We start from the raw sequence: 14874 nt of genomic DNA, 5'->3' as shown, positions 1-14874 counted from the left end.
TCTTTGTTAAAAATTTAAATGGTCATATATATTTATATATAAAACAAATGTTTTAATTTAATATTAAATCCTTGGAAGTTGTAAGTATTATTTTAATACGTTATTATAGTCAACAAAAACAAAAATTTTAAATTAGACTTAGCCCACTTTTAAAATAAACGGCTCATAAATATATTACAGTTTTATTTAATTTTTAATGTATTCTATATATATCAATAAAGAAAAGAAAATATTTTTTAAAGAATGAATAGTATCTATCTATGTTTATGTATGTATATGTATAAGTATATGTATATGATGTGTATAGGGTGTTCTATAATTGATGGTACAAACAAATAGGGGATGATTTTACCTATATAGAGAAATATTATAGGTCTATCCATATATGGTAGGAGTCTTCCCCGTTTAAATTTGTAGTTCATATTTAGTCCCAGTCATATGTAGTTCCCACTATTGTCCACTGGTGGTCCCGGTAACAATTAAGATGAATCTGGTTAGATAAAAAAAGGGACTTGTGAGCTTCTATGTACCTTTGGATTCTCTGTATATATATTTTATATCGTCGGTAAAGAAGCAATCTGTATTGGAAATATAATTGAAAGTAAAGAAAAATGTTAAAGTTTATAACTTGCGTACAAAATATTTTTATTGATTATATGAAAAAATTACTATCACAAATTGTAGTTAATAGTGGTCATATTTTCGCCAATGGTGTATTATATTATGATGGCAATCTACTTTAACGACGATATATAACATTAGCAATGAACGTGGGCGATTTTTGCACTTTAATTACTGCTGTGAGATGTGTTTTATGACTATCACCATCGATGTTATTAAACGTATGGTAAATATCAGATACTATAACGGTAGAGCGGTATTAAAGATTATTATTTTATTTCCTATACACACACACACACACACACACACATACATGTATATTGTTTTCATTGATAAAATCATTCGCGATTACGATAATTGTTTCTACAAATATACATCATTTGTCGATAAATAATCCTACAAATGGAATTTTTCATTTAAACGAAAATTACATGATTATGATATACTTAAATTAATAATTTCTTCCTTTTTTTTTTCTTTCATATGTGCAGAGATAGAACGCTGTCATGTTTGCCTTGCTACAATTTTATGAATTTTGTTTCTAAGATCGCATAACGCATTACGATGTGTTAGTTTTTTACGTAACGTCTCGTAACAATGCGTCATCGGTGGATAGAATCATAGGGGTTATATACATCAAGCGGGGATAGTTCCCTTTTTTGCTACGTAGAAAAGGATAACGATTCTTGTGCGACGTAAAACCACGAAACTGTTCTGTAGCTCCCTCTATCACATATAAAAAATTTAACTTTCAAGGTTGCCATTATTCTGATCGCGGAACTGTTTGCATACGAAAGAAATTATAGAGTCTATTTATTTTAAGTTATTATTTCTTCTAATTGCATAGGTTATAATTAATTTAACAATAATTTAATTAATAAGTCATTAATTCTACTGTATTTTCGATTTATTTTATACAAAATTTATATACACATCAATTGATGCAAATTCGGAAACAACACACTGGTATAGTTACAGTATAATATTTCATAATAATCGAATAATTATAAAAATAATTCTAATGTAATATATATAAATTAAATAGATAAATTGAAATGTTCATCTTTTTGTTAGCCAAATATTTAAAAAAGAAATAAGACGTCATGTAAATTTAATTTAAAACAAAAAATACGTTTCATAATATGAAAAATAATTCTATGTAAAAATGCCTTTAGTGCCCTTTTTATTGGTACGGCCCTATTAATAATTTTAATATCCGTCGTTAGGTGGCAGAGCGATCATTGGTAATCAAAAATGGCTGGTGTGTTGTTCGAGGATATTTTCAATGTGAAAGATATTGATCCGGAGGGGAAAAAATTTGATAGGGGTGAGTAAAAGTCATAATTAATACTTTTATTAATATTCTCGTAATATTTGACAATAATCATAAGACAGAATAGCGAATGTTTAAGCAATATTACAAGGAATGTTTTCATGTTTGTCCTATGTTTTGAGGTTGTTGCCGGGAAAAAGCACATGGTGTAAAAATTTGATAAATATACGTGTTGATAAATTTCGAAAATCGCAATAAACGAAAAGAAATTCGTCGTTTGATTTATGTTTATACTTTTCTTGATTTCTCGTCGATTAAACGTAATCGATTGTAAGAGGGTGACGTCATTTATCTATCCGGGTTCTCGTTCCAGCACGCGCGTGCTGTTTTGTTTACCAGCTGATTCATGATAAAGGCGGGATGGGATGTTTTAAACAAGTTAAATCTAATCTTGATATATTGTTAGAGAGAGAGAGAGAGAGAGAGATTAGAATCAATTTTGAAGCTAGTGTAAACGTTTTTGCCAAAAATGACGCAAAAATTTTCTTTTCTTTTTTTTTGTTTCGCAAAAAGGTAAATACAATTAGTCGTTATTAATATTCCTCAATATTACAATCATTTGTTTTATTAAGTTTATGTATTTAATAATTTTTATTAATATCAATTATGATGTGCAAATAACTGTCTTTTTTGTTTTCGAATTAATGATACTTGTAATTAATTATGTTTGAACGTAATCAACATAAAATATCAAATATGTCGATTATGTCGACATTACTTGAGATATCGAAATCGATGCGTATCTAAGAATACAATCGATATCGACATTTCATTATGAAGGGAGAGAGAGAGAGGGAGAGAGAGAGAGAGAGAGAGAGAGAGAGAGAGAGAGAGAGAGGAAGGGAATTTGAAGTCGTTGCGAAGGTCGAGCATGTTCCATATTGATTGGAAAGAACGTTTTACGAGGAGCATTCAGATATAAAAATAATAAGCAACAGAATAAAAACTAATTGTGAGATAAGAGATACAAAAAAAACGTTAAATATACCAATGTAATAATAACTTTGGTTTCTATCCCATTTTTAATCGCGTTGTAAAAAATATTCTTCTTTTTTATTTTAAATATCTCTCGATTGTACTCAAAACTTAAAGTTTTAAATGCGGTACTTAAAGTCAAAATAGAACGGCTACTCGTCGAAAGGGAAAGACGAAAGAAAGTTAAGAACTATTAGGGCTATAGTTAAGGCAATAAAGAATGAGGATAGGAAGAGGAATCAAGCAAATCGCGTCACCCTATATTTTCACCTATATTATCTTGAAGGAGGAAAGGGTTCCGGAGGTAGGAAGGAAGGAAGGAAGGAAGGAAGGAAGGAAGGAAGGAAGAAAGAGGAAAGGGGATACTTGGTGGAACACCCAATGGGTGTTAGTGGGGCCAGGATCGTACTAGAGCGAAGAGAAAGATGGCTTCGCTTAGGGTGTGGAAGTAAATGCAGAGAAGGAAGAGGAAAAGAAGACAGGGGTGGAGGAGGAGGAGGAACCGAAAAAGGGGATTAGAGAATTGACTGGGTGCGCGGGTGACGCGACGAGAGGGTTGTTCGTGGTGTGCGTCGAAGGGGTTGGAAAGGAGCCTGCTGGATGCCGATCGTAGCGAGGAGATTCGGGGGGTTGGACTGATATACTGGAGGGGAATAGGTGGGTGGGTGTTGGGGTGGCAGGAGGTAGGCAGTCTGCCGCTGCGCCGGCGGCCGGTCGATGCAGCAACGATGCCCGCAGCCGCAGCAGCATCGACAACGGCACCACCACTAACACCATCACCGTCACCGTCACCGTCACCATCACCAGTCCTGAGCAACATCGCATTCGCGTAATATGTTGTGCGAGTGATAGAAAGAGAAAGAGATGGTGGTTCAGAGAGAGAGAGAGAGAGAGAGAGAGAGAGAGAAAACGCGGAGCCGACCGAGCCTGTCGCGCAATTGGTGGGGACTGACACGGTCAAGGTCAGTCTCCGTTCCAAGGTCGCGGAAGATGTCATCTCAGGAGGGAGTCGTGCTCGGCGCACGCTCTTTTCTCTTCCTTCTCTCTCTTTCCCTCTATCGTTTTACCCCTACCCAACCCTATTCCTTCTTGTCTTCCTTTTCCTCGCGTTCCCCTTTTCTTGTGCACGTTTTCCTCGTGAGGTCGAACCTATACTATCTCCGTCGTTTCTCCTTTACTTCTCTCTCTCTCTTTCTTTTTTATTTTTTCGTTTCCTTATTTCTTATCCTTCCTGCGTCTCCTTGCAGTAGAAAGTTGCGCCTTGTTTCTTGGATTTTCTTTATCCTTATTTCTTTTTATGCGTCTTGATTTTTTGATCGCCGTTAGTTACTTATCATTCTTTCAAGATTTCTTTTCGAGTTGTAGTATTATTAGAATTTCAAATCACTTTTTAGTTCTCGTAGATTCGTTATAAGCCTTAAATATTGATTTTGACCGAATGTTCGAACGTGAATTGTTAATCTATGTAGGAGGCGTCGTTACTTACATTGATAGATCTAAGAAATGTCTTTGATCATTTGTTATAGTGGATTCTTCTCTATGGTCCGCGAATTAAGGTTTCAGCCTTGACCGATTATTCCACGTTGTACTCGTACCACTCTCCGAAATGATGGGAAAACGATATCGTTGGAATTCGTTGATAAATTGATTTTCACTCAAATATATTTCTTCCTACGTGTACCAGCCACCTTATGACTTTGAAAATATGATTAAAAAATATGAAATAATGTGAATTTCTTTTCATTTGAGTGAGCATGATGATCCTATATTAAAGTTATTATCGTGATCGTATACTATCTTTCTTTCTCTATCACATTCCCTTTCTTCTCTACCCTCCAATACCGCCACCACCTCTTCTCAACATTTTAACATGCGACCTTTTTTAATCGGAATGTATAGTATTTTTCGTCGATGAACGTTTTCGAACGAAACAGCGAACCGAATCGAGCGTGGAATGTTGCTCAGGGTTTAGTCAAAGCTTCCGTCGCGTTAGGTATGCTCTTAGGAACAACGTTAGTATTATTTTTGGCATAAAAGACGTCGTTAGTCGAACACAACACGTCAGAACACAGCACAGAATATCGAAGTACTTTCTTTTTTTTTCTTTTTGCAGAACTTTGAAAAGAATCGTAGAAGATACTTGAGCTTTAACGATCATATATGGACAGAGCCATAAACATCTTTTCCAATATTATGTTTGCGACGTTTTCCTAGCCGACGAAAGTAGGACAGGTGTAGATAAGTTGGATCAATTGGATTGTCTTCCTAATCAATGAATTAACAATTATTGACTACGAAAAACCCCGAACGAAATTTCATCCATTTTTTACACAATTCGATGAATAATTTATTTATTTCTTTTATTTTCTTCTTAGTTCTTCTTCTTATTATTTTTTTTTTTTTTTTTATTTCGTTAAAGATATCGCGAGAAAATTCATTAGTTTCGATTTGATTATCTCGAATCCTCATCAATCTGATTTCTTTTCTTCTTTACAAGAGATAAATTGTCTAATTTGGAATTGGTCAAACGTAATTAATAATTAATTATTTTATTAATTTATTTTTTTCTTTTTTTTTTTTTTTAAAGATTATTTCTATGTTGAGGCTCGAAATTTTTGTATCCACCAAAGTATATGCAATACGTGTCGAATTGTTAAATATATAATATAAATTTGTTAATTGAACGTAGTTCGAAATTTGTCGTTCAGCGTGTGTTTCCCAAAGTAATCATATTTTAGGAATAAAATATTACAGAACAAATACAGATACGTTATCGTGAAATGAAATTGGAATCTTTGGAAATAAATGATAGAAAAATACACAATCCGTATAAAAAAAATAAAAACTATACAAATTTCCAACACATTTCTCTAATTACAAGGAAGGGTATGGTTTATGAAATTCCCATACCGATTAAAACCAAAGAATCATTATCATTAAGTATTATTTTTCTATATCAGAGAAACGAATTAAAAACTAAATAGGAAACCACAAAATTTTCTTAACGAATAAATCTTTTTATCATCAGTTCGATCGGAAGGTTATTGTCGTTGTTGTGGCAATATCGTGTCCCTTTAATTATATAGCCGTATTTTATTTTCTTATCGAAAATTCGTTCGAAGAAGCCATAGGAGGTCTAAATCATTTTGGCACTCCCACGAGTACTTGTTCTGACTCTCGTCAAAATTGATTTTAAGGTGCGGCTAAATGCCCTTGTAAATCCGAACGTTCTATGCGCACACGCGTATATATTTATGTATCTCACAAGATACGTGAATATTTTAATCCTTTTTATTCTCTATCTATTTTTAAATTTGTATTATTTACTCGAGCAATCAAATGTATATATATATATATATAATCGAAAGATGTAAAGAAAAAATATATTTTTATTTATTGATTTCCATTATTCATTTGAATTTTATTCATTAACCAATCTCTAATTTTACTTTTACGCTTAATTAATTTAACAATCGAGTTAATTAATATAAACCAACCGGCGCAAGTAAAGAATAATCGAATTTTCATTAATTATCTTTATGTCAAATAATTAAGTATTCTTTTTTAATACAAACGAAAGATACACGACGAAGCTCGAATTGGAAGAAAATTTTGGTGTTTAAAGTGAAATATAAAAGAAATAAATCTTGTCAATGATTCAGACTAAAGGGGAGACTTAATACTTTCAAAGTATTCGAGTTTAAAAAGAAGCAAAAATGGAGAAAAAAGGAATTCGGATAAAGAGTAAAGAGCAAAGAAAAATACACGTATATTCTTCTTGCATTCGATACTTCGTCTACGTGGTTTTTTCCTTCCCCTTAAACGTTTTTCTTCCTTTCCGAAGAAGTAGGTCACGGTGAAGGAAAAAGAAAAGAAGACAAACTTTACCGACGAAAATATTTTATACATGCATGCATGTATATGCATGTATTTATGTTCCGTTTACTTTTAAGTGATAATTAATTAATTAAATGATCACACACACATATATCACATTTGACGTTCCCTAATTGGCGTATCAATAAATGTATACATAATGTATTTTTTTCTTTTTCGGTAAAGTATCGTTGAGAGTAGAAAGAAAATTGTCGATTTTTACGTTGTTGCATGCCGCGTTTGAAAACAAAAAAATTCGATACAAATATTTCCTTGGTAAATATAAATGACACGTACGGTCTAAAACGGGTGTACGTAACATGCTTAGCAATTTATTTTCATGCCAAAAGGAAAATATTCCAGGAAGAAAGGGAAACATCCTTTGAAACGTTGTCGAGAATCCTTTCGTCGTCGTTCCTATGATATAAACATTTTCAAAATTCCGGGTATAGATTATTATATTATTTATTTTTTATCGAACGTAATGCGAATGACGAGGAAGAAGTAAGTTTTTGTTATTGTCACGAAAAAAGTGCTATTATCGGAACGCATTTTTTTACGATTTACGCAATACGTTTTTCACGATGTTTATCCAATCTCTAGACTTATTACCGCATTGTTTTTCTTTCTTTTTCTTTATATATAATAATTATTAAAAATTTTACCTATATACGTATTTTGTTCGTAATTGTAATATTTGAAAAGAAAAAATTGAATCCGTTAGATGACAAAATTTGTACTGTCGATGATAACATAGAAATCGAGATGTTCCGAATCGGAGATGGTTGGAGACAAAAATCGTGCCATTTAAATTACAAAATAACGAACCGATCACGATACAGGATTAAAACATTCGATGTTCGATTTGTTAATCGAGAGAAATCATATTTCCTTTGGGTTGGAACATCTGTGCGAGAAGTGAAAGCTCTCCAAGTCGTTCTGTGCTGTGTTGCAAACTAACGGCAAGTTTAATCCGCGCGTATTAGAAATTCTAACAACGAAATACCGCCGATCCTTCGAGTTCCAATTATTTTCGAACTTGGTCTTTGGCCAACGTAACATTTATTTTTACCCTTATCCGAGCATAAAACAACAAGAAGAAACTTCTCCAAAAAAATTCAAACCCTTTGCGGCTACTCCCGTATACAATTTTTTATTATTAACAAAAAAGTTAACGATCCTTTTAATAATAATAAAAAAAAAAACAGCTGGGGGAAAAAGCAGCTCAGGATTTGAAAATAATGCGGCCAAATATCGATCGATTAATGTTCTTATTAAAAGTAAACAAATTGTCTAACCTTTTTAGGAAAATCTTCTTATATTGTCGATAATTCGAAAAAATGATTTATAAAAAGAAACCGTATGTTTACAAAACGATTTAGTAACGTTCGAACTACGATCGAGACAACAACCCGTCACAATTCTCTGGCAATTAGGCAGATTATATGTAACGGGATTTTCGTATTAATCTTAAAAAATCAAGTACATTCGCTATATTTTAATTAGATATACTGCACATATATACATAATTATCTCATTAATAATATCGCTTATGCATATGCATATAAATGGAATATTTGAAATATAATTTTGAATTTTACAATTAAATAATGTAATGTTATTCAATTTCATATATATATACGTATAATGGAATATAAAATTCATATGTATCGTTAATTAATATAATTCGATTTAATCGTGAATATCTTTGGTTTGACCCAAAATAAATAGACATTTATTACAAATTATTTTCAAATTTGATTTGTCCTTTAAAGTCTGCTTTACTTTTTACAACAATACTCTCGTAACGTGATCCCTTTTTATTTCTTTCTATACTTCAAAAACTAATGTTCTGTTAATCCTGATGTTTTATCGGATCTAATCAAATGGATCAAATTTCTATTTCATATTTTAATTAATTGTCTTTAGTGAAGTACCCAGTTAAAGTATGTAATTCAGCCTTCTTTCATATTTAAACCGGCCAGTATAGTTATTTCGTGGTTTAGCCGATGTCAAATTTGAACGGTAACAACGTATACAATCATATCAAATAATAAAATTAAAGATATGTTAGTTTCGAGCAAAGTCATACATTATGAGCTAAAAGATAAAGGATTACAAAAGTGTGTGCGCGTGTGTGTGTGTGTGTGAGAGAGAGAGAGAGAGAGAGAAGAAGGAAGGAAGAAAGGAAAGAAAGAAGGAAGGAAGGAAGGAACGAGCAGGTGGAGGGAGGGTGGTATGTAAAGAGAGTGAGTAAGAGAGAGAGAGAGAGAGAGAGAGAGAGAGAGAGAGAGAGAGAGAGAGAGGACGACGCCATGATGGAAAAAGGGGGGCACGATGCTTGGCTGCCGGCTGGCTTCGTCGAGCCGACAGTTTGGTGTTCGGTGTTGCTAGGCGCGCGCGAGTACCGAGCCGGCGAGTGTCGATACAGAGAGAAAAAGAGACAAACAGATGGAAAGAAAGAAACAACGAGAGAGAGAAAAAAGAGAGAAAGAGGAGAGCCACTGTCAGTGCCAAGGCGGCAACCGGTAACCTTCTCTCGAGTCGTCGTCGTCTTCGTCTTCGTCTTCGTCATTGTCGTTGTCGTTGTCGTCGGGAAATCGTCGTTAAATATTATCCATTTTCTACGAAAGATAATCTATAACTTTTGCCCAATTAATTGTTTGTCTTAACAAATTTGTTTTTTGTATTCTTTCCTTTTTCTTTCGTTTTTATATTTTAAAAATGTCATATTTATATATCACAATATTTAATTTTATTAATTAATTATATAATGAATTAATTGATTAATTAATTATTTGATTGATTTATTTTGATCGAATTTCGATTAAGATTGGCGCGAAATTTTATGAGAGTAAAATGAGGGAGAAAGAGACGGATAGATATAGAGATCGAATTTGACGGTGGCAAGTAGAAAGAGGGATAGAGATAGAGATAGAAATAGAGAGAGAGAGTGTGTGGCGACGCTTGCGTCTCGACGCCTTTCGAGGCCATTTCGATCCTCGACGGCGTCACCGTCGTCCTCGTCGGTTTTCTCGGCACAGCACGTCGACCGCCGATGGTTTGTAGTCTCCTCCTCCTCCTCCTCCTACTCCTCCTTCCCCTCATTCCCCTCTTTCTCTGAAATGTGGCTGTGTATTAAATACATATATATATACATGTATTTATATATGTATTTATATATACGCGTGTATACTAACCTCGACGAAGGACACAAATTGCTCACTGGACAAGTACTACCTACTTACTAGCTATAACGTAATAGTATCAGTAGAGAAGGTCGGCTCGAGTCAGACGTGATTCGAGATTCAGTGAAGACCATGAAAGAACTTAATTTTTATTCGGTGAAGAAGAAGAAGAAGAAGAAGAGGAAGAAGATGGAGAGGAAACGCGATAAAGAAATACTTTTTCTTATTAGTTTCATCGAAATATCCTAAAGGTACTAACCAAAATGATTATTATTATTAATTATTATTTAGAAAGATAAGCTATACTACTAGTAGCTTTTCCATTTTTCCTCTTGATAAGTGTAAATTCGCGTTAGCTTGCGTTTATCTTTTTTTCATTGATCTAACATCAAGAAATAATACGCATCGTTGGATGTAACTTCGTTAACGAAGTATTCTCTTATCGTAATTATAAGTACAGGATACCTGTACTTTAATGAACAACGTATGAAAAGGAAAAAATTGTATTTCTTGGAGATAACGAACAAATTCTGTTAGTTCGATTAATATATGTATATTGAAAAAGTTATCTATAAGTTTTCTATTTACAAGCTTTGGATAAATTTTTATTATATTTTTTCTGTTTCTTTTTGTAACTAAATTTTTAAATGGAAACAAAACGTCGATCTTCGTTACTTTTTTTCTTTTGCACTGTTTCATTGTGCAGAGAACACACGTGCATTACGTTTCATGTAACGAGTTTATTACATGGATGAATAAATGAATGATGTTTTTCATCGTTCGCTTCGTTAATTGGTCATTAACCTAACATATGAGCGTGTAGCAAATACGTTTACGTCTGATCCCTGTCGTGACGCAGAATCAACGTTAGGATCTACGAGCAAATGATGAAACGAGGAAATTGCGTAGTTCGTATTTCTCATAATTTTCTCGTATTAAAGTTAGATCCCTTCTTTCGTGGAAAGGAGGATGTATCCGTCTCCGTGAATTCATTATCTTTTTCGTTTATTTTATCAACTAGGAAACCGTTAAATGACATTAAATTGTGTAATTAATGATCATTGAGAAAAATCATTCAACGAAAATCTGATAGTTTAGAATTAAATCATTCAAGAATTTCAATTTTTTATTCTAACTGTAAAAATGTTCTTTTTTTTTCACAATTTTAGCATTAAGTTAAAATTAATTTTTCCTTATTAACGTTAGTCATTATTTGTCGCATAATAAATTTATTTTCTTTCGTTCGTCCCTCCATCTTTTCCTTTGTTCATCATTTCGTTTAGAAACTAGCACGTGATGCGAATCGATGGTAAAGTTAGTTCACAAGAAAGAACATAAACGATAAATAGACATTTCTCTATTGAGTAACTCGAGATTTATTTCAAACTGACCTATCTAAATGGAAAAAGATTTTGTTTACAAATACCAATCAAAAATGACACACTTTTATATTAAATAATAAAGAAAGACTCGTAGTAGTTTATTAGTCATTTTCAATGGTTTTAGGTAGCTCGCAATTAGAGCTAATTTCATATTTCAAGGCCAGACAGATAAAATAGACATTGATTCTCTTTCTATCTGCCATTATGATCTTTCCACCTGTTCTATTCTCTCTCTCTATCTCTCTCTCTCTTTCTCTTTGTATTTTCCATGAAATCCATTCACGTTCCCTTTTGAACGATATCGTCGTTTCCAATCCAACTCGTGAGTTTCGTGTGCTGCTGCTGTTTCTGTTGCTGTTGGTGGTTCGTCAATTAGCCCATCAATTTCGTGCAGCATTAATCGTTATCGCATCAATTCCTTCTCTCTCTATTTATCTTTCACAAGTACACTCGTCTCGAGGCTTATTTATTCGACGAATAGGGGGATATATATATAATATATACGTCAATAACAGAATATCATGTGGTTTGTGTATCGGATGCATCGAGTAGTATTTAAGTTCTATTTCACGTTAAAACCCCTCCTTTGTATCAACCTGTATTGATATAATAGCTTTATCTTCTATTTAAAAAGTCCCTTAATTGTCTTAACTAAAGATCATTATTTTTTTTATCTGGATCCTTTAATTTCCTTTGATATTTTGCTTTCATTTCAAGAATTGTCTTCAAATTTTAGTAGTTATTATTTGATCTTGAGAGTTATAGTATAGTATAGTATAGTATAGTTATATACTTGCTACAATTTCAAATTCGATCGATGAAGCTTTTTCGTAAACTAGTTTCCTTCGGAACTCGATCAGCCATGTCAGTGGTTATGGCCATGATGGTAGGTTCCCACTCAAAGACTTCATCCGAAGCTGTTCAGCGGTTAATCCTATTTGATGTATAGTCGGATTATTAAGAGTCCGCGTGTATCCTTCTCCGTGACTTTGTAAAGATATTAACGATAAATCAATATAATATGCATAAAACTAAACAAATAAGGAGAATAAGAATAGGAATTAAATTTGTCGATAGTTTCGTGCATCACATCACCCGTATTTATATAAATATCATTTAACTGTTGCAATCAATTATTATTAACAGGCTGTTTATTATGTAATATAAACGAGCTTATTATTAAAATTATTATTATATCATCATACACGCAGAGTGTCTCGATCAAGCATTAACACTTTGATATCTCATAAGAAGCATTTACGTAACGCCATTGGAATCACTTTAACGAGCACCTTTGTACATATGATATGATTTCTCGAAACGCTTCTTGTCTTTCCTTTTCTTTTTTTTTTCTCTTTTTTTTTTCTTTTTCTTTTTTTTTTTTTTCCTTAAATAAATCCTCTTCCTTTAGTCTCTTCAATAAATCACGCATAAAAAGTAGAGGATAAGTAATTATACGCGAAGACAAGTATTATATAATATATTCTAATCGCGAATTATTCAATGAACAGAAAAAGAAAGTCAGAAAAACAAACAAACAAACAAACGTTACATTGAAATTTTATGTTCTTCTTAATGTAATCGTTAAAATATCTTTTATAGCTTTATTTATTGTAAAAATTACGCATAAAAGAGTAAGAGACTTGGCGCGTTTTACTTTTTCAAAATTCTTTCTTTTTCTTCCTTATTTTTTTTTTTTTTTTTCATCGTGCTCGGCTCGTATATTTTCGAAACGAGAACGCTCGACAGTTAAAACGAGTCGTCGTCGTTGGTAGATTCGAAGTTCGTACTCGTGTCTTTCCTTTCTGAAATCATCTCCTGGAGCGGGCGACCTTGAAACCAGCTGACAAACCAGAGAGAGAATAAGAGAGAAAGAGTGAGAGAGAGAGAGAGGAGAAACTGCTGTGCGAAAGAAGGATTGCGCAACGCTTCGAAATACCATAGCTTTCGATCTCTCCCTCTCTATCTTTCTTTCTATCCATATATCTATCTATCTATCTATTTATCTCTCTTTCTCTTTCTATCTTTCTCTTTTTGCTGCTTACAGTGGTCCTCCTCATACCAGATTCCTTTTTGTCCCTCTTCGGAACGAGTTGTGTAAATGGAAAAAAACAACTTTCCTCTACCAGTCCTCCCCTCTCTCCCCCCCCCCCATTGCCACCACCATCACCACACGATCGATGTATTCTATCTTTTTCTAACTTCTACATCTTACTTCTACTTCTCCTTCTACTTCTTTTCTACATCCTACTCGTTTTTCTGTCGCCATCTTTTTTATTTTGTTTTTACACCTCTTCTTCTTCTTCTTCTTCTTCTTCTTCTTCGTCGTCTACTTCTACTTCTACTTTTATTATTTCACCGTTTTCGAAGGTTTTCTTCTTCTACTTTTACATCTTCTTTCTTCTTCTTGTTCTGCAACATCCCTCGTTTGGTTGTCGCCATCTTACAATTCGTATTTCTATTCTTTTTATTAACTGTCCTTATTATTCTTGCCGCCATTTTCTTATACTTGTTCTTGTTCAATTTCTTTTTATTCTTATTCTTCTTGGCTGTTCTCGTTTTGTTGCCGCCATTTTCTTCTTCTTCTTCTTGCTCTTCTTCTTCTTCTTTTATTTCCTTTGCTTCTTGCACACACGCGAGCATGTGCACGAAATATCGACCAATCGTCTCTCCTTCTCTTTCCCTTTTTCGTTCTCTCTTTCTTTCTTTTTTTCGTGTAGATTTAGTCTCCAACTCGCATGATATTTCTCTCTTAACACGACAATTTTCTATAAGCTACGACGAGAAAAGATAATATTATAATTTATTCGAAATTTCATTGTGACACTGTTGTTATTAATTATCAATGATTTAATTAACATTTTCGATCTCATTATCAAATTCGCAACCTATTAGATCATATTTTTTTTTTATCTTTCGTTTAGTTTATAATATTTATACGAGGGAAAAATAAAAGAAGAAACAAAAAAAATAAGTTAATTTTGTATTATCAGAGAGATATCGAATTCCCGTTTCGGACTATTAAATTATATTCGTTGTTGTCGTCGTTCGTCATCGTTGCTATCATTAAACTCGTATATTTTAATTTCTCTTTTTTTCTTTCTTTTGTTGTTCCTTTTTATGTATCTACTAACTATACGCCCGACGATACGTCATTTCTTACGAGACCTTCGAGTTATCGAGAATACTACTTGATATTCTCGAGTTTGTAAACGTTATATGGCTAACGTGTATATTTTGTATATTCCGTAACCATATGATGCTAGTCGTACCTTACGAATGAATCAACGAATGAACGAGAAGTGTACTTGTTCTCGAGATAAATTCCTTGTTCTCTCTTTAATCGCATAGGCCGTTATTTTCATATAATCATTCCAATTTAATCTATCCCCCGTACACGTATACGCATCCGTAAGAAACTAGGCCAAGTCGTTAGAAATTTATTTTTCAGCTTATACTAATAGATGTATATGTCAGAATATATATACATATACATATA

At 33.1% G+C, this 14874-nt stretch overlaps 1 protein-coding gene and 1 long non-coding RNA gene across 5 annotated transcripts in view; both read left to right on the top strand.

Moving 5' to 3' along the window:
- Positions 1-1847: 1847 nt before the first annotated feature.
- LOC106787253 (DNA-directed RNA polymerases I, II, and III subunit RPABC3) overlaps positions 1848-14874 on the top strand; it is a gene marked incomplete in the record, with an annotated part of 52797 nt that continues 39770 nt past the window's right edge. Inside the window, 1 exon segment of the mRNA XM_014749457.1 lies at positions 1848-1948. Within this exon segment, the coding sequence (XP_014604943.1) occupies positions 1876-1948 (73 nt within the window).
- LOC106787254 overlaps positions 9576-14874 on the top strand; it is a 9308-nt gene continuing 4009 nt past the window's right edge. For 3 of the 4 annotated variants that reach the window (XR_001381758.1, XR_001381759.1, XR_001381761.1), the window contains exon 1: positions 9888-10244. This is a non-coding gene — a long non-coding RNA (uncharacterized LOC106787254). Of the gene's footprint in view, positions 9867-9887; positions 10245-14874 lie in introns of those variants that run through there. The other variant, XR_001381760.1, reaches the window with a different exon arrangement.

The sequence above is a fragment of the Polistes canadensis genome, unplaced genomic scaffold (genome assembly GCF_001313835.1).
Source record: "Polistes canadensis isolate GaletaPanama2010 unplaced genomic scaffold, ASM131383v1 scaffold_96, whole genome shotgun sequence".
Taxonomy (NCBI): Eukaryota; Metazoa; Arthropoda; class Insecta; order Hymenoptera; family Vespidae; genus Polistes; species Polistes canadensis.
This window is presented reverse-complemented; position numbering and strand designations above follow the sequence as displayed.